The sequence below is a fragment of the Lasioglossum baleicum genome, chromosome 1 (assembly GCF_051020765.1).
Source record: "Lasioglossum baleicum chromosome 1, iyLasBale1, whole genome shotgun sequence".
In the NCBI taxonomy this organism is placed as follows: domain Eukaryota; kingdom Metazoa; phylum Arthropoda; class Insecta; order Hymenoptera; family Halictidae; genus Lasioglossum; species Lasioglossum baleicum.
Genome location: NC_134929.1, coordinates 9,463,349 through 9,490,370, shown reverse-complemented (window position 1 = coordinate 9,490,370; position 27,022 = coordinate 9,463,349). Strand labels below are relative to the sequence as shown.

General features: G+C 38.8%; 1 protein-coding gene across 11 annotated transcripts in view; it reads left to right on the top strand.

The window, feature by feature from the left end:
• The window catches only part of LOC143212889 (phosphatase and actin regulator 2), a 422,446-nt gene that overhangs the window by 379,512 nt on the left and 15,912 nt on the right, over nucleotides 1-27,022 (top strand). For 9 of the 11 annotated variants that reach the window (XM_076432224.1, XM_076432243.1, XM_076432234.1 and 6 more), the window contains 5 exons: nucleotides 4,777-4,977; nucleotides 12,483-12,716; nucleotides 15,020-15,269; nucleotides 18,249-18,278; nucleotides 23,318-23,463. In XM_076432224.1, coding sequence (XP_076288339.1) covers nucleotides 4,777-4,977; nucleotides 12,483-12,716; nucleotides 15,020-15,269; nucleotides 18,249-18,278; nucleotides 23,318-23,463 — 861 coding nt within the window. The remainder of the gene's footprint in view (nucleotides 1-4,776; nucleotides 4,978-12,482; nucleotides 12,717-15,019; nucleotides 15,270-18,248; nucleotides 18,279-23,317; nucleotides 23,464-27,022) is intronic. The other 2 variants (XM_076432230.1, XM_076432220.1) reach the window with 2 other exon arrangements.

The window sequence follows — 27,022 nt, the reverse complement described above, 5'->3', positions numbered from 1 at the left end:
TCCATTCCACTCGCAGCCGCGCATCCACCTTTTTTGGATTTCGAAATATGCGATCGCCAACCCCTGAAAAAGTAAAATCGGCTTCCGCGCGCCCTCTTCGAAATTTCGACGAGGCCACTCGTATTTTGCAACTTTCGCTCATCCTCAAATGGGCTATCCTCTTTCGTCAAACTGTGAAGTCTCGCACTGTGGTCTCCCTAAAAATTCGGTAAAAATTTACTGGAATTCTCGTGGGTAATTTTTGTAGACAGCAGACCTCCATGCAAAATCAAAATTTTCTACTTGAATCGCATCAAATTGGAGTGAAACAGAAGTGTATTTTCTTTGGTAATATGTTTCATAGGTTGAAAATAATATGAAAGTGTTTTGAAATTCTTGTAATGTTTTTTTGTCCATTAAAAAAATTATTTTGTCCACCACTTTGTACATATTATGTTATATACTTCTCTATTTTTTTGTAAAGTGTTATAATAATGTATGCTATATAAACCAAACTAGGTTTACGGTATCAATAAATACGTAATTAATTATTTTGTCCATTTATAACAATATTGTCTGTTCCTTATATGTTCAAATATATGTGGTTTCTGCGATAAATATAATATTTAATAACATGATGATTAGACTGCGGATCTTTATGCAAAATAGAAATTGTCTGTGTCGATTGCAAGGAATAGAAACCAAATAGAATGTTATTTTTTCCCTCAATAATTTTAATAGATGAGAAATCATGTATCGACATCTTCGATTTTTAAAATTTTCCTACAATTTTCAATTTCGTCTACTCAATTTTGCTATAATTGCATAAAGATCCGCCGTCTAATTATGATATTTCACATATTATAACTAAACAGCGGATCTTTATGCAAGACTTTCTACCTGGATCGCAACAATTATTATCATCGTCATTATACAAATATTATCTGTTCCTTATACATATGTTGAAACATAGCATCTGCGATAAATACAATATTTATAAGCAGACTGCGGATCGTTATGCATTTATGTAAATATGAAATACAAGAAACATGTACGACAACATTAATAACATTTGTACACACGTTCGTGTTGCTGTTTAACATATTTTTCGAATTCCCTTCTCCGATACACTTTCTCGCTTTCCCAGTAACAATTAAGTGTAGAAATTACCTTACAACCTCTTATTGTTAACTTGTCTATACATTAATTAATGTCAACCTTATTTGCATGTTTGTTTTTCGCTTTTGCCGTCGACTGTCCGTGTAAAAGCTTCGCAACGTAAAATGCTCGCACCAGTTACCGAAAGGAAGCAACAATAATTAAACATTCAAACAAGAGCATTCACAGTCCGTCACTTTAAAATCACAAAAAACAACCTTTTTATAAAATCTGTCGTCCCCATTTTCTTTAAACAACTTTTAACCAAATGAAACCTTTACAGAATCTAATCCATAGAAACAGCGAACAGAAAATTCGCGCCATCCAAAAGCGCATAATTCTTCATTAGCGAAGTGCTCGCGCAAAGCATACGCGTTGCTCTATAATTATTGTAAATCCCAGAGAGTTAATCCCATTTCCGTGTGTCACTGTAAAAGATTAACCTTCCCCGAGCATTTTCCGCAAATTTTTACTCGCGCAAAGTAAAAATGATTCTCCGCTGCCTCGGACGTCATAAAGCGAAGATAATTTCCGGGACAAAGTGGATTCGAACGAACGACTTCCGCGGCCGGGTTTTTAAACCGGAAACGATGACAAACTCACGTCGCGGCCAAGCCTAATTCAAACTAATGTACTGAACACCGCGACACGCTTTTTGTCTCGCCAATAAAGCTTACCGCAAGGACACCAACGCTCGGTAAATCACGGTTTACGCGAAAACCCTAAACGCGGTGCTTTATTATCCTCACACATATACCTCGCAGAGAAATCGCAATCCTGTGAACGTGATTCGCGAACACGCGATGAAAATCTGTTATGAATGATATAAAAGGGGAAACGACTCGCAAAAAGAAACACGGAGACCAGCTTTAACGATTTAAGGGCTCGTGCCTGTAATAATCTGAAAAGAGTAATTTAAAAATGAATCCTTTAAATGAAGGAATTTTAATACGAATGACAATTGTACTGTGAATCCAAAGAGAACCTAAAAGTGTCACAAATGTAATACTGCTGCACATTTATTAAACCTTGTATTAAACATGTTACATACGTACGAATTAAAATCTTTAAAAATACCGGCGTAACATTAAAATTAAAACAAGTTTGAATATTGTATATCATTCACACTTAAATGAAATAATCCATATTTAAATGAAATATATGTGTGGAGGGGATAGGCAATTTTCTTAGATCGTACAGTTCCCGTCTAAGATCAAGATTTGACTGTACTTCGAAAGAAAACCTACAAAAACATCGACTGTTTTATGCTTTCTAGTAGGTATACAATTTCTACAAATACGATAACCGCTTGAATAAATCGTGAGTCCCACTACCTCTCCAACCCGCCGTGAATAAATTCCAGAAACTACAAGTTTGATGTGTAGGAATGGTAGCATAAGTCTTCCGGCGTAAGATACTATCGCCATATTTCAGGCTCCTGGTTCGATTTTTCAACAAAAAAAGCTTCAAAACTCGCATATTTCTCTCGGTCTCCGCACCTCACGTTTCCCGTGGGAATACACCGAGATGATCGAACCAGCAGACTAGCCGCCCTTGAAGAGCTCGACAGAAAGAGATTACGAGATGGGCAGAGATCCATCGATTCGCTCTGATTCGTCCCAATAACAAGGGCGGAATACCTGCGGCTTCCCGCTCGTCGTGTAACCACGCCTCCGCGATATTGTTCGAGCTCTCCCGGATAGAGAAATCGTCTTCGACAAATGAAACGCACAAAGAAAACGGTGTACACAAGAGAGGACATTGAACGAAAGGACGTTTTTAATTAAGATTGGAGCTGCAGTGGCTTCGAGAAGCATAATTGCCACACTAAATTTCCGGTTTTCGAACGATCGTCGATGCTTGAACTGTTCTAATTTCGTGAAAACGAATCGTACAATAAATCTCCGTCGAATTTCGAGCTTGAAGCCTCTAAGATGTTTCATCTATTCTTTTTTATCAACTTATTCTCGCGTCGATACACGTTGAACTAACAGATTTGTAGATCGAAGCTTCCCCTTTTTTAATGAGTCGCTGAAACTTGATTTTGTTATCTGTTTCATAAAGAAGAGGACCAAGCTCGTAGAAAAACAGCCTCGCACGGCTAAACAAAATGGTAGATCAAGTTCCAGGGTGTCGTTGTAAAGAGGAAGCTTCGGCCATCGAATCTGTGGTGGATTTAGTCAAGAATAAAAATTTTACGACGTGTCCGACGATGTTTGAATGTGTAAAATTTTGGAGAAGAAACCGCGTTCTTGTAGTTTCGCATTCGCTGCGTCACGTGAAAAAAATCTGAGAAGGAAATGAACAATGGGGTGCAGGAGTAGAGGGTTCAAGCTTTGAAAGGAGCGCAGGTTTGGGCTGCTCTGTAACTTGGGTAACCAGAAATTTTTGCCTTTTTCCTATGTAATGCAGTAGATTTTGTCGAGAAAATATCAAAAATCCAAGTGAACTCATAACTAAACTGCGGATTTTATGCATTTTTTACAAAAATGGATACGTACAATTTAAAACAGTGGACATATTGAAAAGATTGAAGGCCAGCAGTGTATTAGTTTTACCTTAATAAGATAATTAGAAACAGAAAGCAATTTATATTTGGCTCCTGCGTCTTGCAATCAATGCAGATATTTTTTATTTTGCATAAAGATCTGCGTGTAACGTGGATTTTTGGCATTTTCTCGTTCAAATCTACTGGATCACATAGGAAAAAGGCAAAATTTTCTGGTTACCAAGTTACAGTTTAACCCAGGTTCGGCGTGGTGCGACTGTTCGTTGCGGAATGATGACGGTTTTCGTCGACGCCTCACTATGGGCCAAACCGACGAAATCTGTGTCAAAATCAAAGAACTTTCGATAGAAATGAGATAGAGCGATGAAATTTTTTTTAAATGAAAGCTGAAACTTCGCAGAATATAGGATACTTATGGAGATTATGGTACGAACGTTTTTTAACCTTGAAAGAATTCGTTAAACTTGCACAATTTCAAGAAAATTCTGGTTTTTCCAATACCACGCGCGGAAAATAGTTTCTTTCAACATACTACACATCATTTCCCGTAAATTTCATCACGCTAATTTTAAGTAAACGTTCAAACACTTCATTATGATTATTTTTAATGTGTTTTATATATGAGAATACAATATCCCTTCAAACTAGTGGGTTACCAAATCATTTCAACGAAAAGATGATTTCATAATTTGTGTTCGCAAAAATCGATTTCTCGCAAAATCCTGAGGTCGTGGACAAATTTTGAAATCAGATTTGAAATCAGCGTGAAGAAATCTACAAGAAATGATGTGTCGCACGTTAAAAGAAAATTTTTTCCGCTCGTGCTATTGGAAAAACCACAATTTTCTTGAAACTGTGCAAGTTTAACGAATTCTTTCAAGGTTAAAAAACGTTCGCGCCACAATCTCCATAATTATCCCATATTCTGCAGAGTTTCAGCTTTCATTTAAAATAAATTTCATCGCTCTATCTCATTTCTATCGGAAGTTCTTTGATTTTGCCACAGATTTCGTCGGTTTGGCCCATAGTGGCGCCTGTTGTTGAACGGTGTAGTTGAGATCCGCGCGCGCGTTCCGTAGATCGTGTGCTCATCGGTCTGACGGTCTGGACATTTTTTTTTTCTGTTACAGAGCCGAAGAAGGAAAAGACTGAACAGAGTGCAAATGGCGCGGTATCGCCGAGCGGTGAGCCGCAAGCGAATCAGGGCACGGCTACGACCGGTAGCGTGCCGGTCACGGCCGCAGCCCCGAATTCGGGGGACCAGCAAAAGCCGTGTAGGCCAAACACCCTGGAAGCCAGGGTGGTAACCAGGAGACTGATCTTGTTCGACAGTGAGTACTGTTTGATCCGTAGACGGCTGTGGTATACACTTAACACCAGTAGACTCACCAGGTGACGGGCTCTCTTTCTGTCTCTCTAACACTTTCACCGGCAAATACGTTGGCGTCGACTGCGTGCACCACGATCGACAGATCGAGCTTGTAGTATGTAGATCCGCGAGCGATACGCGCAATCGCTTGCCTTCGCCATCTTCTTCTCCCCGAGGGGAGAGGGAATGCAAACTTTGGAAACTGTCAGTTTTTAATACAAACTAAATATTTCAAATACGTGGGACCTGGAGATACACAAGTCAAGATACAAGTCAGAAAATTATATTTGCCAGTTTGGGATTTGAGGCTATGTTTTTGAGATACTCGCAGCAATATTTAATTCAAATTCCGTGTATATTGGGTTGGATGGAAAGTTAGTAGCGTTTTCAAATTAAGAATCGAAGATAAAACTAAGGTATTTATTCATATGTTTGTTCAATAACATGAAAAGTTACCTCGAAAATGGCAGAAAGTAGTAGAACAGAATGGAAAATATGTTATTGAATAAATCTATGAATAAATATCTGAATTTTAGCTTTCAATTTTGATTTACAAACGCTACGAACTTTCGTTCCAATCCATTACATAATTATATAAATTGACTAGAACTCAACGCAGAACTCAAAGGATTTAAAGGATATAATATATTATATTAAAAATAGCATCTGAAAAATTACCAGACACTTATTGTTAACTACTCACCCTTAAAAAACATGTAATGGCTCCCTTCAAATTCTTAGAAAATCATTTCTGAAGAAACATTCTCCTGCGGAACCTCTACAGTATCTTTCGAACAAATACAGATATTAAAAAATTAGTTCATTCATTCATTAGTCCATAACATCAAAGCCAGTCTCATTCTCAGTTGCTCAAAGTTTCGAACATCCTTCGGAAAACAACAAGCCAAGGAAAATGGAAGGAAATAAAGTTGGAAAACACGGATATTGTAGAAGAGACGTGTCGGTATTACACCCATGGTGAAACCGCGATATTACTATTATCCGGAAACTTCGAGCCAATTTAATATAGCGCTCGCCCTTTTTCCCAGATGAGCTATTAAATTCCAGTGACCGGCTCTTCTATCGGTCCTCTACAATCCGGAATTTGTTCCCCGCCTGTCCGGGAATAAAAATAGTCGTCGACGAGATGAGATATTTAGACTCGGGTCATTAGCTGATCCTAAATTCTGTGATCTGAATCAATAGATGTAACACGATAGTCTTTTAAATTTTCTCCACGGTACACGATTTATAGAAAATCCCCCGTGGTGAAAATTAGAGAAACTTTATAAAGACGGAGAAAATTACTTGATTGCCTGCGCTGTTCACAATTATAAGTAGTTGCACGAAACATGCTAGAATTATAAGATCAAATATGCTTTATGCTTCAGCTTAACAGTGTTTCGCTCATGACTTCACAGTTTAGAGGAATACATATGAAAATACAAACAGAGAAGGAAATTAAAAATTTTGCGGTACCCAATGGTGAATATACAGTAACTGTTCGATCTAAGAAAACAGAAACAGTATCGCGACTCGTTCACCGCCATTTCCTCGCGGAGCACCTCGTCGCAGCTTCCGCGAAATAAAACCTGGAGCATTCGGCGCAGTGAAATCCGAGTTGTTTATCGCGGAAACGATCAAATATTTCTGCGAATCGGTGTGCGCGGAACAAAGGGTTGGAACGCGGATCTGAAAAATCACTGGGTTCTCCCGGAACATGCCGTGCCCTGTCAAAGAGCCGTTCGCAAACAGACGATAAAAACACTCAACATCCGCGTCCTCAACTCGAACTTGGGGAAAGTTTTGCATCGATTCCGTGGGAGGGGAACACGTCACCCCGTCGAGCTCTCGCAGCGATAAACTTTTACATCCTCACCGCGCCGGTTCCGTCGCGGATCGCCCTTAAAACTCTCGTTTACCTTACGAACTTCAAAGTTCCCTTTTATCTTCCACTTGTCCCCGCTTCTTCGCCCGCCATTCTCTCTCTTTTTCTCTGTCGAATTTACTTTCCAACAAAATCTTCTCTCGTACACGCCACCGCCATTACGAAACTCGATCTCTGGAAAACAGACTCTTGTAGATTTTAAATGCCAACCGCTGGCAAACTGTTGTCCCCCCCTTGCCAGACCGTAAAACGTTTCGTCCGACGACTCGATAACAAGATTTCCCGGCAACCTGTCCAACGAATTCACCGCTGCCCTTTTCCTCTTTTGTTTAATTGAGAGATAATCGCCGCTTGGCAGAGCTTTGAGTCAATACCTCTTTGAGGCGACGAGATCCCCAATTCCTGGGTTTCCCAAACAATTGGACCCTCTACCCCGAGTTTTGCGCTAATGGCCACTCGGGCTTTTTGCTTTGCTTCGGCTCTGTAGCTCCGACACTACACAGCTATAGGTGTTATTATTAAGGTTCTGGAGGGGACCTCCTCAGCGCTGCGGTCCACGTTGCCAGGTTCAGGTGTCCTTAAAGAGTAGACTCTCGTTTCCAGGATTGCAAGGGTGCGGGATGCGCCTTCTCATTTCTCCATAATGCAAAGATGAGGTTTTTCGATAATCAAAAGCGCTAAATAGAAGATCAATCTAGACTGCACTCGCCCTGAAGAGCAGGCTTGCCATATTCCGCGCGGTACCAGGCCCCTTACCGCTGCGCCCCTCGCCATGGTACTAGGCTGAGCCCGCCCCACTCTTCCCACTAACACTGACGCGTACCGCTAACTTAGCTTGCTCCACGCGGTACGCGTCAGTGTAGTGAGAAGAGTGGGGCGGGCGCAGCGGTAAGGGGCCTGGTACCGCGCGAAATATGGCAAGCCTGTTCCTGACTACGATAGTACCAGCCCCCAAAGGCAGAAATGCAAGGGCTTAATACCCCTGCAATGACGGCTGGTACTCGTCAGTACCCTTTGAGTGAACATTCGTATTTTGTCAACGTCCAGTTAATCGTGCGTATGTTTGAGCCCTAAACTAAACTAAACAACTATGTAGATTTATCTAGGGTAGCTCAGTTTGTTTATCTAGGATGGTTCCTGCCAGAGATGATATTGAACATCTGCGGCCAAGATTGATCTTTTACGACTACTGTAAAACCTTATCTTTGCTTATCGAGAAATGAGTTAGCGTATTCCGTTAACGAGCTAGTTTGCCGATCACGAGTAAAAAGACGAAACAGCCAAGCTAGGGAGCTCGCTCGGGTCGCAAGTTCGACGACAACGCGCGTTGTCCGCGAAGAAACGAGCTGCTGTGCAAATTCCTGCGCGCATTTCGCGGAATTCCTCGCAAGTTCCGCGGGGAGAAGCAACACCTAACCGCAAGTCCGTCGCTCGAAATTTCGCCAAGGTACAACTTCGAGAATAGTTTCGGGGTGGGGGGGGGGGGGAGACGGTGAAATTCCAAGCGTTCCCCGCTATCGAACAGTCACCGGCCCGTGAACCAATTTCCAACTCGTCGCGGTAGTTAATATCGATCGCACGGCCACTTATCGTAAACCGTCGCCTCCTCGTGTCCGGTTCGATCGAATCGTTCCCCCACCTGTATATAAAAATTTATTTCTTCGGGACGACGGGAGGGGTGATCGTAAATTTCCCGGGAATTTACAATCCGGGCGCTACTTGATACAGAATCGCCGAAAGATGCTGCGAGCGAGATTTACGGTCACTCCCGCGACGGGAAACCAGAGGTATTTTGTTCCTCGCGATCTTGAAACTCGTGGTGTTCGATGCAGTTTTCCAACAGCCTCGTGCGGCAACTCGTATTCTCATCCCTCGTGTCGGTTTCATGTTTTTACCACGTTTTTATTAGCTCGCTTTCTTGTTTGTTTGTTTGTTTGTTCGGTGGCAAATTCTCCGGTATGATAGCGCTGGGCGTAAAACACACGAGTATCCTCTATATTGCGCGTCGGTTTATTCTTTACGAATGGTGCAAACAATTTTACAGTAAACAGGCTCTGTTCCCTCTTATTTTCCATGCAATTCGAAAATGCAACAGCGATGATTTTACTGGTGTATTTCAATCAACTCAAGCTAGCTATATTTTATGGGGATGGACTGTAGCATAAACCACACGAGTGTTTGGTCGCGTAAGGACTTTTACTTTAACCGTGCTTAACAGTCTCGCAAATACGAAAAACTCCAGCGAAACTGTTCTAGGAGCTGCGAGCTTCATCTTCAAAAATGTTCGATTTTCTTTAAGTATAAGTGTTGTAGAATATGTCTGTGGTTGTATCGTGTTTGGAGTCGTTTTAATCAGGAAGATACCACGAATATCTTGTACGGTAGACAATTCATAAAAAGATCGTTGATAACAAAAGTATTTATAGTTTCCTCAATTTTTCGAATTCCGAAGAACTATTTTGGAGAGAAGTTCTGGGACGTAGTATTTTAGCAATTAATTCTAATAGGACGTAAGTACTGTAAAGCGAATAATTTTTAAATGCACGCAGATTGTTTTAAAGAATGTTCGTGTTGCTAAACCGAAAGTTCACGCTATCTTGTTTTACTCGTAGCTAGAACAATGATTGCACCTATAAAGTGCAAAAAAAGAACATTATTGAGTACAGTAAACTCGCGTTTACTGTCCAACAGCCTGTGTTCTGCACTGGACAGTGATCGCGTACCCGATCGCGGACAGTAAACGCGACTTTACTGTAAAAAGAAGATCACAATCCGCATTTATCTTCTCTTTAAAAATACTTAGTATTTCGTTTTCCATTTTCTGGTATACAAACTGTTACTTCGCTGTAGAACGTTGGTGTTGCTCTCTCTCCCGGTTTCCCGCAACGGAATACAATCGTAAAAGGAGCGAGCGTTGGTGCACGTTAATTGAACTGCAGGAATTTCAATTTAAAAGCGGAATTTTTGGAGGAATCTGTATACGGTGACACGAACGGCCGTGCTCCATTCATTATAGTTTGCGGCGCGCGGACAGCGCGTCACGCGAACAGAAACACAGAAATGCGAAAAGGGCGAGGGAACGGAAATACGGGCTGCGGAACTTTTCAGGTTGGAATTTCGTAATTCGCGACGACAACCGGAGGCAAGAGGAAACGATATGCCGGCGCACGCTTGCCAAGCTTCCCGTTCACGGCTATAGTACTCGGTGAATCATGTTTCTCGAAAAGATTGGCACGCGCTTCTTCTCCAACGGCGCGTGTCTATGAATAACACGGCTGTCCGCCGATTGTGACACTCGCGGTGTAGCACGAAACCCGTAATAACAAGACACTCGACGATCGTTCCAGAAATCGAGGGAATCGGCCGAGTTGGCAGGATCGATGCAACGAGGGCGTGATCGAGACCTTGGGCGTATTTTCCTGCTCCGCTCGTGCCGTTCCCTGGAACAGAGGTCGGCAAGAAGTGCTCGTTTCAGCCGATTTTCGAGAACTAACTTTTCCTAGTTCTTGAGCCACCTCAGGCCCGCACCATATGAACTGCGCGTGACGCATTAGGGCGACACAGAGTTGGGCAAAATGTAATTTCAATTACAATTGCAATTACTTACCAATTACTGTAATTTGAAATTGCAAAAATACTTGACGAATCACTGTATTTGTAATTGAGGTCCGCAATTACAATTACTGGTTGAACCAAAGTAATTCCAATTACCAATTACAATTGCATGTAATTGTAATTTTATTTCTGCAATTACAAATAATTGTAATTGGTAGTTGCAATTACAAGTAATTGTAATTGGTAGTTGCTATTACAACATTAATTAGACACCTACTCAATGGAAATGTCTGAAAAGAACAAACGAAAAGCATATGTTACGAAATATTTATTATTCACTAAATATTTATTTGTAGCTAATTATTTGATATTTCACAAAAACGATTACCATTACTTTTCAAAATGACCCTCATTTCAAAGTTGGAGTCGGATAATATACAACATATGCTTTTTGTTTGTCCTATTTAGACATTTCCATTGGGTAGATGTCTAGTTACTTTCTTTTAGTGCCATTTTGGCGTTAAGTAATTGCAACTGCCAATTACAATTACTTGTGATTACATTAAAATTACTTGAAATTGCAGAAATAAAATTACAATTACTTGTAATTGGTAATTGCAATAACTTTGGCTCAACCAGTAGTTGTAATTGCGGACCACAATTACAATTACAGTAATTGTGAAAGGAATAATTGCAATTATTTAACACGATTACAGTATTGTAATTGAGTCTAACAATTACTTCAGTGTAATTGTTCTTTTAAACCACTAATTTTTATGTTTTGGTCCATTTAACCGTTTTCTTATTGTAATTATAGTCCATTTCTGCACATATCACCACTCAAAATGTCAGATCCCAATACTGAAAGGTTTTAAAAAGCTGAACACGACAATCAACAAATTAAGTTGAGTAAATTGGGGTTACATACCTTCTGACAATTTGTAAATAAGAGATATTCAACCATTTTGTTTTACACGTGAAATTATGTCTTTTGAAAACATTAATAATAAAATCTTATATTTATTTATCGAAATTGTAATGTTTTACTGTATTTTTATGTACTTCCACATTTTTCGATCACTTTATTCACAGTTTTGTCTTCAATTCTTTTAGGAGGGGTTTGTAATGTGGATGGAAATTGTCTGGCGGAACAATGTCTCTAATCCTCGTTCAAACAAGCTTTAATAGGCCGCTTGCCAACAAGCACTGGCATCGAAACGTGTATGCGAAGGAGACTCTTCGTGTTCAATTAACTATGTCTCCCAATAATTTATTGTTTCTCGATTATATAGAAGAATAGAAATTTAGTTTTTATTGTACTGATATGTGTCTATAAAATGTATCTGTATAATTCGACTTACAGACTTTATAGTCTAAATACAACTCTGTCAAGTGTAAAATATTGAAAAAGAAACTATGTATTTTAGACGTTCTGTGGATATCAGTCCATTCGTCATTTCAAATTGGACAGATTCTGAAAATGTGACAATTCTTTTCAGTTATTTACCAACGACCATAAATAAATTGGAAACGCCAAGTCATGAGGAACACAGTTGCCAGAATTGTATTATAGAGTGCACAATTTGTTTTCATGACTACTATGATTAATTTAGCAACAAACATGCATTTCAATATACATATTGTCGACAACTGCCCGCAAAGTTTTCGCTCGTTTCTGTAGTTTCAGTTTATTTATACAATTCACGAATGTAAAAAAAATACCAGCTTGTATTTTTGGAAGTTCTGCGACTCTGTATGGAATATTTGAAATTCAATACGTGTGTAAGCTATTGTAACTGTATACAAATTTTTGAAAATTGCGTGGAGAATTGTGGAGCTTTCACAAGGTCTACCACTATTTCTATATGTCTACCACAAAAAGAATTATAAGCTACATTCTTCTAAGATATTGTAAGTCCACTGAAAAGTGATTATGATCTTTGAAGAAGCCTGTCAGAAAATTCATACGATTATTTTGATGAAACAAAGGGGTATTGATACGATTGTTTACAATTTTTTTGCAGTGGAGAAGGGGGTCCTAGACCAGAGCAGCGAGAGCCAGCAGGTGATCGAGAGGTGTTACCCTCTTCCACCTCAGAATCCGTTGATGCTGTCGGAGCTTCCGGAACCGCCGATTCCGCTGAGCGAGATCGGACCGATTCCGCCTCCGCCGATGTTCAGCTCTTCGAGTCCTACCTTATTGTTGGCCAAACAAAAGTACATACGGAACACGTTAGCGTCGGATTACGAGGACGAAGGTATGCTATCATATTCACTATCATAGTCGCACTTCATCATAGTCAACCCTCAATACTGAACCTACCGAAAAGTAGCAAGGATTTCCTAAAAATACTTTCTTGATACCTCAGAGTGGCTCAGAGTATTCCTTTATTAATTTCTAAAAAGTTTATTTTGTGTCCGATAACCGGGTGGGGCACGGTAATTGATACCTTTACCCTAGGTGTAATTTAAAAAAGTAACAAAAAGCCATCAGCAAAATTTAAAAATACTGTTACATTCTTTTCAACAGAGGATTCAACTTCACTCCAGTTTGTTGCAATTCAGGAAGAAAATTTTTATTTCGCATAAAGATCCGCTGAGCGCGACGTTAACATTGACCGAGCCGGAATCCGTCCGCGGTAGCGGCGCTCTGATTGGTCCTAGTTTTCCGTTAATAACTCCGTAACAAAAAAGTGACTTAGGATCAGAGCTGGGAAAATAGTATTTTCAATAGTAAATAATAAATATATATAATCCTATTTATTTTATGGTACAACTTTGAAAATAAAATATTTTATTAATTTTATAATTAATTAATATTTAATTAATTTTTGAAAATAAAATAATTTATTTAAGAGAGGCAGTAATTTTTGAAAGCAGTATTTTATTTGAAGAATACATTGCAAATATTTGTATTTTGTCTTTATTTTTAATTTTGAATATTATTGCTGAAAGTAATGGTTCGGATTCAGTACATTTATGCGTGTAAATCGTTTCTTAACGTTAAGATAGACATAAACCGCATATGTTTAAGCGGTTTCTCAGAGTATTATAACAATGCAAAAAGTAAAATATTTTATTTTGTTTTTCGGAATGTTGAAATAGAAATATTTTATTTTCTGGATCAAATTGTTGAAATATAAATATTTTATTTTGAGGTTCAGATCGTTGAAACAGAAATATTTTATTTTCTGGATCAAATTGCTGGAATAAAAATATTTTAATTTGAGGTTCAGATTATTAAAATAGAAATATTTTATTTTCTGAATCGTGTATCTCATTTAAAATACTATTTTCTTTAAGCAAAATAAAATCTAAAATATTAAATAGTATTTGAAATATTTGTTTGGCCAAATAATACCCACCTCTGCTTCGGATCACATCAAGGATCGCCCCTTTCAAAGAAGTACAACATTTTTCGAACACAGTTATATGTATAAATGAATTTCTACCTTCGAAACTTTCGTTCAAAACATTTTCCATCTCCAAAGCCTGCAGGAATTATTCAGATGGTTCACGTTACGAGACTCGCATCTGTATATTGTATTACTTCTCTTCATATTCTACAACCGTAGACTATAATAATGATCCGTGCATTCTACTCTCGTAGACTACAATATAATCCTCCTATTCTACGATACTAGTCCAGAATACGTTCCCCGTGTTCTACACTCGCACCCAGCTATACGTACACGTAGATATAGCCTTCGTATTCCGTGGATGTAATCCTGTAAAACGTTCCTCGTACAGTAGTACAATCCATGCATTCTACATGCGAATTCTACGGCATTCCTTCTGTTCGAGCTATTGCGTTTCATGATATGTATTCCGTGTAGTCTATTAAGGCTGTAAACAAATGGCCAATTTCAGGATGCCATCGCTGCGTCGCTAATTCTGATAGTCTCCCGTCAATTGTCTCCGTACATGTAGGCGTACAATCAGGAAAGTTAGTCGTCGTGAATCAGAGTATGTAGCGGCATCTCGTGTGCTGCTCATCTCGCTTCTAATTGTGCTTCAATCTGTCTCCAGTAAATAATCCGTCTTGTAAACATTTTCTTCCTCGGAAGCCGAAAGAAGCTTTTAGTAAAACAATGTATGATTAACGATAACACTGTACAGGGTGTCTCAAAATTATTAATATGTCGCGATGTTTCTGCACCTCTGTAACTGTTTAGTGAATCCTAATAAATTTTGAACATAATTAATTACATAATTTTTACTATATATATATAAACAAACTGGAGTTTCTAGTTGCGTTTTAGGTTTAAATAGGGTTTGAAGTGGAATTTTAAAGACGTGTTAAAATGTGCAAACTTTAAGTTGCTATAATTCTCAAACGGTGCAGTGAATCGAACGCAAACTTCGGTAATTGCATTAATTTAGTAAGAATTATATCTTGTCAAATTTTCAAAAATTTTGTTGCGTTTTTATATACCTGCAGAACATCCTTAAATTTTGTTGAACTGTGTAATGATCACAACATACTTTATTTCGTCGAGTCACTGTTACCACGAATGCCGAAGAGAAGAAGCTGATCGAACCCCGTTTCTCTTGATTTCAGAGGACGAAGAGGACTTCGACGTGGAGGAGGAGGACAACATGTTCGTGTTCAGGATGTCGCAGCCGGATCCAGCGATCGACACGTCGCGGGTCGAGGAGATCCCAGCGAAGGAGCCTAAGTTTCACGCGGTGCCCCTGAAGAGCGTGCTGAAGAAAAGAGGATCCGGAAGCGGACCCGGAACGCCGCAGAACACTCCGACACAAGAGAACAGGCCGTTGACGCTTCGTCAGGAGCTGCACGCCTCCTTCAAGTTAGTGGAACACCGTCCCCATTGAATGATTCTCGACTCAATCCCGATGATCTCCTCCATTCTCGAAAGACTCGGTGACCGATCTCAAACCAAACAAATCTCTCGAAGTCTCTCTCGTCAGTTGTCGCGACTGCTCGTCAACGAGTCTTTTCTTCGTCGTAAACAAGATACATTCGTCGCGGAAATGCCTCCCTTCAAGGTTCGAAGCCGATAGAGAGATCATTCGCCATTTTACAATTCGTTTTTCTTATATTTTTTTCTCAATCGTGCCCCAGCTTCTCGGACGGGTTTAATGGCGAATGGTGAAAGGAACCGGAGAACCGGTGACCGGTCTCTAACGGTTTAATTACCGCGGGCTTTAATGAAAACGTTCCCGGAACCATGAGGAGGCCGGCCGGCTCGTCTGGAACATCGTTCTTCACCTTCTAACCTCGCCATTTCTTTTCACGCGCCCTCCATTCTCGCAATTTCTCTTTTCTTTCTTTATTTCTTTCTTTCTTTCTCTTTCGCTACTCCCGACGATCATTATTCACCTCGGTCGCTGCATCACTTCCGGTTTAATCCTCCCGACGAGCGCCCCTAATTCAATCGAGTCCGCTTCAACCCCTGTGCACTCTTCGCGAAATTGGGACGTCTATATTTTGAGAGATTAATTGGATCACCGTTGGTATTCGATTGTGGACAAGATCTGGTTTGTTAACCGGCGTGCAATGTGTACAAGCACAGGGATCGAAATGACATAGTGGTTTAGCAGAATATTAAATACGTTTTGTAATTTATTGAATATTGAATACGTTTAGTAATTTATTGAATACAAATTTAACAATGGCAACAAATATTGGAAATAATGGTGCAGCAATTTTTAGTGGCGCCTCAGAGTCACCACTCGAGCGATAAGGGTTAATATCTGAACAGAATATCTGTTCCTGTAGTAGCAATAACTGAATATATTTTCGTATTTATAAGTCTCGGATTTTACGCACTGGACTGCGGATTTTATGCACTTATGGTAATAGCAGGGGGATTAAACGGAAGTATAATGACACAACTGCAAAAATTGAAGATTCGGTTTAATTCTTCTACGAGAGGAGTTTATAGACATTGTGGGTTATTATTGCAACTTTGAAGTTATTTCAATTCATAAAATAATAAATACCAGCCTCGATTTACATTATGTCGATTTACAAACATCTAGTAAATGCATTTTTGAGCCCGCCAACACAATAAAGTCAATTTCACGAAATTTTACACTTGCGTCATTATACTTGCGGAGCAGCGATATTATTCTCGATCTATTAAAATTTTCATTTCGTATAATATCCGCGGTCTGTCCATAACTCTTTCGATCCCTGATGCAAACTGTTCATGTTAAATTAATTGATATACCTCAAGAAGAGAAGTCAGTCTTTCTAATATTAGATTTAAAATTATCGAACAGTGCACGAGGGTTAAATAATGGACTGTTCGGTATTTTGCTTCGGAGGTTGTACAGTGTGTTTCATCGTGTGTATTAAAATTCTAGAAGATCGTTCTGTTTCTTAAAAATTTGTTAAAACTGTTCAGACGTAGCTGTACAGTAATTTCTTGCAAACGCATAAAACACCACAGAGAACACTCTGCACAATCGAACGAAAGGTTCGACTCGTACGAGCAACTGATCGATCTAGATCGGATATCGAAGGGATCGAGAACGATGCTCCACGTGTAAACCTTGTACAGTAAGACTCTCACATAACGCGATGAAAAAATTCTTTAAAATTAGGATAAACGTACCAGTTACCGTGCCTCACCCGGTTTTTTATCGGACACAAAACAAACTTTTTAGATATTAATAAGAATAACATGAAGTACCTCATATTACTTCATTTTTCGTATACAAATCAAAAGTATTATACGATAATGTTTGTTTAGGATATAGAAAACATCAGTTACAAAACCTTATTCCGCGAGACAACGCAATTTTTCGTTTCCATTATAATCCGATTATTGTGCTACAACGTAAAAAAAATTTAACAATGAATTTGTCATCACTAGACTGCGGATTTTATGCATTTATGACAAAAATGAGTAGGTGTAATTCAAAACAGGAAAACCATTAGAAAAGTTTAACAATGCAGATATACTATTTTTAACATATAAAAATCATTAATGAGGAAAATCAATTTTTACTTAGCTCGTATAGCTTGCAATTGATGTATAAAAATTTTATTTTGCATCAAGATCCGCAGTCTAGTCATCACAAATTTCTTGCGTCCGGTTCGGATTAAAACTCCTTTAATATTTCGTTTGCTTTTTAATAAAATCGTCCAGAAAAATTTGACGATATAGAAGAAAGGTTGATAATCAATCGTTATTACAAATAATCTATCTATATAAATAAAAATCAAATGCTGCTCGTTGATAAGCGCATCACTTGAGAACGGCTGGACCGATTTGGCTAATTCTTTTTTTAAAATGTTCGTTTTAGTCCGAACTAGGTTATAGGATAAGAAAAATTGGAAAAGTATCACGGAAAAATGGAAAATTCGGGAAAAACTAAAAGTGCTTTTAGAATTATATTTCAATACAACAAAGCAACGAACGTCGCAGCTTTAAATCAATATTTCAATAGAAATTTACATTATCGACGTCTGTTTGCATTATCGACATTATTCTCTCGCGAGCTACAACAATGCAAAATAAATTACAGAATTCCTTCAAATTAGTAAAAAACTTCCAAGTCGTCACTAAATATCCGGTAACTGGTACCTTTACTCTACTGTGTATTTATATCTTCTGTGGCAGTAAGTGTACAGTCGTTTTACGCAATGTTTCGCACATGTACTGCACATTTATTGCAACATAGGATACATATGCATACACAGTCTTTTTAAACAAGTTTCTGGTCGGGTTATACGGCAGTCTACTGTATACTATCGTCACGTATCATGTATCAGTCACCCACGAGTAAAGTGTCGTATTTTTCTTATGCTTAACCAGAAGGCCGTTGAGGCCTAGGATGAGAATATGGTAATTGGGCATTGGTCTAACTAAGCATGCGCGAACCGACACGGCATTATATTAACGTATATACACACGTATACGTATATTATTATATATAATACATATACATTATACATCCACATATATTTCTATAAATATTCGTCATTCATCCACGACGGTTGATCGCAGAGAACGAGGCAACGTCTCTCTGTCTCCTTCCAATAATCCTTCATCATCCTGTTATTATACAACATTATATATACCGATGGATCAGCGGCCAATCGTGCTCGGGCATATCTCAACTACTGTAACGAAAAGTTCCGATTATTTCAAGGAACGCCTCGAACTTCGGGAAACTCGCGTGTTCTCAGGAGAAATTCCAACTTTCGCTATAATTTGAACTTCGTCGGGGTTCGATGTGTGTAGCGAGAGACGGGAAGTCTTGTAGCAGTAAAATAGCGGATTGGCAGCAGCTGCGGAGACTCACGCGATTGTTCGTGTACACAAACAAACAACTGCTAAAAACTCTTGTTTCAACGATAACTTTCGAACCAGTGTATTCCTAACATTAAAACTTGAATTTTCGGCATTTTCTCACCGAAATCCACAGGATTGTGTGAAAAAAGGTTGAGAATTTTTGGTTTCCTCTGCTGAAGTTTAACGAAAATTTGGTAAAAGTTGTATCGAAACTTTGTTCAATTTTGTCGAATAACTAGACTGTAGATTTTTATGCATTTATTAAGATATTGGACGAATACAAAACAATGAAAAATCAGAAAAATCTAAGGATATTGTCATGATCTTTTCAATGTAAAAAATGTATTAAGGAACGAAATCAATTTTTATTTTATTTCTGCTTCCCACAATCAATGCAGAACATTTTTATTTTGCATAAAGATCCGCAGTCTACTAGTAGCTAATGTTTAATTTCGAACAGAGCCCAGCTCTGTCAGACTTTTCGAGTAACTTTTCTCGAGAAACGTAACAATCGACTATTAGTTTCGCCGACTCCGAACATGTTCGACCGCTAATTCATCAGTACCCGTCACCCATCCGTTTTTCTAGTTTCTCTCCGCGTGACGAGAGCCGTGAGCATGGTAAACTTGCGCCCTTAAGCATGAGAAGACCGTAGGGAAAGCCATTGTACACTGTCGCCTACGCTTCACACGTGCCATTGATCTTTCACTCGCGAGAGCCTCGAACCATCGATCGACGAAAACGAGGTTTCTCGAACCCTCGCCCACGGCACGAAACGAGTTTCGCACTGGCGTAACTGGCTTCGACCTGGCTGCCATAGATACCAGAGAAACGTCAGCTGGATCCTGACGCGTTTCTTTCCCTATCATTTAATTTACGTTTCGTCGCGAGCTCTCGTCTGCTCGGAGAACGAAAGGAAAGAGAAACGAACAGACCTTTAATTTCGAGTTTTCGTAATAGTCCAGTCAACGAAAAGTTGTAGAAGGAAATGGAAGGAACGCAATTCTTAACTTTGGGTCTTTGTTTGGACTAGTTAGGAGGTAAACAACAATCACTCAATTTCAACTTCAATTTTTCAAGTTCCACTTCAATTTTCCAATTTCAATCTCAATTTTAAAACTTCAATTTCAACTTCAACTTCACTTTCAACTTCTATTTTTCATTGTCAATGTCAATTTTTCAATTTCAACTTCAATTTTTCAATTTCAACTTCAAATGCACGTAGAAGGTCCCCCTTCTCGGTTTTCCGCTTATATCTCAGAAATTATGCGTCCTAGCGATAAGATCATTGTATACAAAATTAAAGGTGACAAAATGTGCCATAAGATTGACTGTATACAGTTCTTCGCTATCTCGCATAGTTTCCGAGATATCCGCGCTCAAAGTTCACTAATTGTGCTGAATAGTTAGCTAGTCAAATAAGGCAAAAAACGTGAGGCAAAAATAGTGAACTTTGAGCGCGGATATCTCGGAAACTATGCGAGATAGCGAAGAACTGTATGCAGTCAATCTTATGGCACATTTCGTCACCTTTAATTTTGTATATCTTATCGCTAGGACGCACAGTTTCCGAGATATAAGCGGAAAACCGAAAAACCTCCCAGGAGTGGGGTCTTTTAGTATGTTTACCTCCTAACTAGTCCAAACAAAGTCCCAAAGTTAAAAATTGTGTTCCTTCCATTTCTCTCTACACCCCCTTTATGAGCATTCATTAACTGGACTATAATGCGAGTTTTGTGAAACACTCGATACTCGAATTATATTATCCTTTTGTACTTCTACGATTTCTGCACGAGGTGTTTTGTACCTTTCCGTTACCGCAATATTCGTAAACCCTTTCTGTATTCTACTTTTTTCGTACAGCGTATTCTGTCAGTGTTTATTGTGTTTTGGTCTTTTACAGTTTGTGATTATTCTCGCTTATGTATGTTTCAATCCTTGGTATTCTAGAGACGAGAAACGTGACATTCGTCGAACACACCCCCATCCCTCTCGATACTCTTCCTTAAACAATTCTCTCCGACCTACAGGGTGTTTCGTAATTAAACGGACAAACTTTGTGCTCTTTTTTTAAGCAAAAATAGAAAATAATCGTATGTCATAGTACGTCCTAACTTCCTACGACCTTATTTTTTATGTGGATTTTTAATGCAGCTCTTTATTCTTTAATGCAGCCCAATTTTTTTTGTTAAACCAATCGAGAGTTTGGATACTTTTTGGAGTAAAAAAAAGTACGTTTCTGACTTCTGACTTCTCGTGAAGTATTGACATTTCGATGACCTTAGGTTAGTACTTTTACACGTAGGATAATAAAAGGGATCGATTGGCTTAACAAAAAAATTGGGTTGCATTAAATAATAAAGTTCAATTGCACCTGGCGGGTGCATCGGTGCGTCCACATAAAAAATAAGGTCGTAGAAAGTTAGTACTATCATTTTCTTCTATTTTTACTTAACACTAAACCTACAGAGCCTTAAAAGTAACTGGAACACACACATGTTCCCTTCTAAAAATGACAAGATTGATTTAATTTAGACTTTGTGCGGCTCCTATTGTAATGCTTGCTCTACTAAAGATACCTGTACAATCATTTCTTATGAAATCACTTTTATTATTTCAATAATTGTAAAACAAAAAATCCGGTCATTTTGACCGCTTGTGGTAGGTTAAAAAAGAGAAGTAACTTGTTCCAGTTCCCACAATCACCCTGAATATTGACATTTACACCGAGAACGAAGCTTGCCCGACAGAATTCTAAACAAAATAGTTATCGATATTATTGATATATCGTATTATCGCTAATTATATCGTTAAATGCATCTCCACGCGCTGGACGACAAAGTTTCCCCGTTTAACGAGAAAACACCGCGAATATAACGTTTCGCCGTGCATTAATTAACCCCGGAACACGCTCGTAGATCTCGAGAGCACCGCCAGAAAGAATCCGTTAACGTTCGTTTGAATTTCCGCACGCCGGAACGAAAATTGGAACAAATAAGGGAAACTGAAACGAGTTTTTTCCCGGGCGCGTATTATCAAAGCGATCTCCGACAAATTGTGAACGCGGGGGTGAAACGAGATAAAAAAAGAAACGCGGGAGGGGTGGGAAGAGGATTCACGTCGCGAAGGGAACAGTTATCTGTGTCGACGTCGTTGATAACCCAATTCGGAACGACGTCGGAGTCCGTTTCAGAGCCCCGCAAGTTGCTTCTGTTATCTTCATCAACGTCACACCGTGCATTCTCCAACCCCTCTGTTCCCTTTACTCACCCCTTTCTCTGTCTCTCACTCTCTCTCTTTCTCTCTATCTCTATCTTTCTCTTTGTCACTGGCGTTGTTTCATCCCCTACATATGCATCTCGTACTTGAAACGTCGTAGAGTAGAACATTAAATCACGTAGCGTCGACTGGCTACCGTTGGATCGACCTGGAGAATCGACTCAGGGGTAACTACCCCCTTTCACCACTATCCTCAAATTTTTGTGAAAATATCGATGTAACTTGAAAACAGCAAGTTCTTTAGATGCAAATGGACAATTCGCAGTTTGGAAAAAAATTTAATTCACTCGGATGTGTGAAAGAATAATTGACAATGTCCTTCCTTGTTTATGTAGGAGACCTAACTGGTCGAGATAGCTTTGTTACATTTTTCCTACAAATACAATTGGATTGGACAGTATTGATAACATCAGTGTACGACTTCAAAGTTACACGGAACTATAGAGGGTTGAAAATGCAAACCTCCACAGAAAAATTATAGTTCGCTGAATTTGCATGAATCGGGGACTCCGTGTTTGTGAACTGGCGATTACTGGGCTGCTGAATACTGATGTTAACCTTCTCTCTGTGTGTGAGGTGTAAATCCACCCCAGGCTGACGAAAACGGAAATAAAACGTTGACGAATGGAACATTTCCAACGATTTTCTAGGAATCCTATCTGTGATATGTTTGAAGCTTTTGAAGTATTGTGTACTTGTCTTTTAAAAATCAATAAAACATTCTTCCATTTTGCTACAAAAATATATAGAATAGCGGTACGCAGAGAGAAGGTTAAACAGTCTTTTCGTTAGGGGTGGTTTGTCTATCTGAATAAATTATAGACGTAATTTCTCAGACATTAGCACAAGTATCTGCAGTCCAATGATCACCTTTACTACAGTTTCCTTTTAGTTACTCTCACATACAATCTCAAAACTTTAAATTTAGTGTTTCAAGCATAAACAGAGGTGTCGACCACACTATCGAACATCTATTTTGTATTAAAGTAGTTATTTCACTGAATAAAAATGTATTTATGTTGGAGTGATGTAAAGTTCCATGTAACCAGTTACGTAGAAAGTGAAGTGCGAGCAATCGAAGGTTAATGAATACAGTATTGCCATTTGTTAACACGGTGAATTTTGTTATTCTAAAGTCTTCCGAGGTGGTGCCGAAAGAATTTTTCGTACGTTCGTTCTGTGAAGCGTAGAAGGAAGAATTTTTCTACGAAATATAGTGAAAGGCTCTCCGAGTCGATTCTCCCATCGATCCAACTATACCCACAAGACTCGCAGTAACGTCTGACATTTTTCTTCGACGATCATTTCAGTAGTCGACCGGTCAGATTTGGCCTCACGCTGCCGTGCACTTTGGAGAACAAGGAAAATGCGAGGCCGTATGTGATAAGGGAGGACGTCGATGGGGATCCTGGCGACGGACAGGTACTTTACAGGGAAGATTTCGACGATGAGAAAAGTGAGTACACGCCTCTTCAACGGTTAACGTCAAAAATAATTCGTTTAACGAAAATTATTATTAAACAATACGTCACGTCGATCGTACGTATGCTTCGAGTTGGTAGTGGCTCGGTAGTAGAAACAGTTCTGGTCTTGTTTTAACCTTCATACGCTCCTCGGCTGAAAATTGACCCATTTTCTGTTTCCAGATACTGTATTCTGTTTGATTTCTTTCTAAATGTGTTATAACTTTGTGTATTTGTCTAAAATATCATATTATATGTAAAACACAAATCGGAATTTGTAAGAAAAATATATGTGGCGAGCATAAAATGCTATTTATATATAGCTACTTTGGAAGAAAACCGGCACAACTCGAAAACCACTAGTTTGAAGAAAATCCCATTTAAAGATTCAACGAAAGTTCAACTGAATATCACTTATCTCTATAAAATCACATCAGCAACATCTTCTGCTTTGTTTAAAGAACATTCTTAGAGGTAACTTTTGCATACTTTTTTTTTCTTCTAACCGAAATATTAACCATAAGGGTTTAGACATGTGACACTTTTCCTTAAAAAGAACTTCAATTTTAGATAAAGATATGTGGCCGGATATTCGAATTACATTTGTGACACTCTTCCACATAAAAATATACCACTTTTTCATTTTGATTATGACATAAGCGAACAGTCGCAATTTTTGAAGTGAAACTTCTTTGCTGAGGGTAACGTTTTTTTTTTTTAGTTATGCCGGTTTCCTTCCAAAGCAGCGATATGTAGTAACTGCAAGATATAATAAAGAAATTCACAAATTCAATTAACTTTTAATGAAATATATTATAATAGATTCCCAATAACATTAATTGAAGTGTATAGCGAAAATGGGTGAAATATCACCCGAGGATCTTCTGTGTAACTATTTCCGAGAGCGTATGAAGATTAAGCTCGAAGGTAGGTGTGATCTTGGAAAAGATATGGGAAATTACAAGTGCTTGTTTGGCTAATAAGATTACTCTGTCAAGGGTCCATATAATTTGCTGAACCGTTATTAACCCTTTGTAGTCGGGAATTATTTTAACTCGAAAATTAAGCATTTCTTCCCGACTAGAATAATTTCATTCTATGTCATATGAAATTGACGTAACAGCTCATACAATACTTAAATGTTTAGTAATTGATACATACCAACATATTTAATAATCTAAACAATATTTTGAATAATGGTATAGCAATGTTTAGTAGTGACTCGGAGTCACAAATTAAATTAAAATTAAACTCTTTTATAAATCATTCCGTGTAGTTCCCTGAATTCGCAAATAAAAATCTTCTACTTATATTTTTAATTTTATAGAGCCTTGTCACTTTTTTATCAGCTAAAACAATTTTAATCGCTAGTGTTATTATGTCCGATCACAACCAAATAATTCTGGGCCCGTCGCGTCGAGTGTCACGAGCTATTGCAGCCGACCATGTCTAATTCCCACGTTCGGTCTGCTTGAGACCGAACAATAATAAATAAATAAGAACGATCTGGTGCGATTTGTATGTACACGTCACGTCATCGTACAAAACAGTCAGATATGTCATGACGTATTGCAGAATGCACTACAATACATGATTGTCAAGTTGCTTTTAGCAGGGTCTGATCAATAGACTATTAATGAAAACAGTTAACAGCTCGAAATAATAATAGCTGGCTAGAAAAGCACGACTGTTATACCGACACTTGGACTAAATTTTCCATTGCTTCGAAATTTTCAAAGAATCTATTCTTCATCTCCCATGAAGAATGATCGGGACTCCATAATGGATCGTCGGAGGTTTCGGCAAATCACCGGCCGATTTGCCAAAGACCTTAGGAATCGGCTTTCGTACTAATTATACTCGCGGCGCGATTCGCTCTCGCACGCACACATCGGCGCGATCACGCAAACGCCTCGAAGGTTATATTAATCCCCGAAGATAGCTGGCGCGTAGCTCAGTCAGTACGTTTCTGGCCGTTGTTTTGCCACGGTTTTCCGCGAACCGTCCGGATCCGACGTGAGATCAACGAATCGGTTTGCAGATCCCACCCACGACGGTCTAAACCGACAACAAAAGTTTCGAAATCTCGAATCGTCAGTGTCGCGAGGTGCTCGCCTGTTAAAATCACCTCGTCGATGTTTATCCTCGATCGGAAGATTGAGAAACGAAGCTTCGTGACGCGTCTCCGAAAGGATTTCTCGTTGTGGAGAGTGGATTAGGTGTGTCGAGGAAGAGTTAGGGGAGTTTTAGTCGTAATACGACAGAGCGATGCCACCATGCTGTCGATCTGGACCGCGTCGACCCTGTCGATCGCCTGCGCCTCGATCGAACCTTACAAAGCCGAGCCACCACTGCGCCGCAGCATCAGCTGCTTCTCAGTCGTCGACGGTAAATCGCGCTCGAAATAGAATAAAACTGTTCAACGAAAGATTATTGCGTGGCCACGTCGATAATAGCCTTTAGTGTTCGACCAGTCGATGGTTCGACGCGTATATGTCGAACAGAACCGGTGGCGTCCAGTCGCTGTTCGACCAGATCCACCGAGGATCCATAGATCCGTCGACATGAACGCCTGCGAAGACGTCTACAATCTTTGTTCGTTGCTTTCTACACTTTCCTCGATTTGTGTTAAGACATTCTTCTTGTTGTTCTTGCAAACATCTTGCGCTTATTCGATGCTGCGACGGCTGCTGGTGTTTTCTTGGTGGGAGTGTCTCGCGGCAACAGTGATTTTTGGTACAGTGTGTGCTCGATGAAGTTAGGTTGTATTAAAGAAATTATGAAATTAAAATGAATAATTCGATCATACTAGTAATTGTACAATTAAAATCAATGTGATTTTAAGATACTAGTAATTGTACAATTAAAATCAATAATTTGATCATACTAGTAATTGTACAATTAAAATCAACAATTTGTTCATACTAGTAATTGTACAATTAAAATGAATAATTTGATCATACTAGTAATTGTACAATTAAAATCAATAATTTGATCATACTAGTAATTGTACAGTCGAAATCGAAATAATTGTAACTGTACAATAAAAATGATAAATAGCCACATTGAAGTAATTGTCTAAAAATCGCAAACTGTCCACATTCCTATCAGAAGTTTACAAAATGAAGCATCTGAGACCAGTCACTTTGACAGATGCGCCAGCTCGAGTGTTAATATTTAATTAGCATAAATGTGTACTAATGTACGTGCAAGTGCTATTTAATTATTCTCTTATTAAAATAGGAGTGGTGTGCCAGTGATGCTTCGTGTCTTTGACACAGTCGAATCGCGTGCAAGTAATTTCGTTGGATACAGCAAATCTTGGTCGCCTTAGTTCGCTTTAGCTCTCTGCTTCTATTATATGCAATCAAGTGAAGAGAAACAGAATTTAATTTTATGGAAATAGGACATTAGGAGATTCAGTTTCATTGCAAATAATCCGTATGATTCATATTGTAGAGTTTAACAGAGAAATTTAGTTTGTCGTTCGTCTTAAACAAGAGAACTAAGATTTAATTTTATGGAAAGCGTTCTACATATCGAATTTCATGA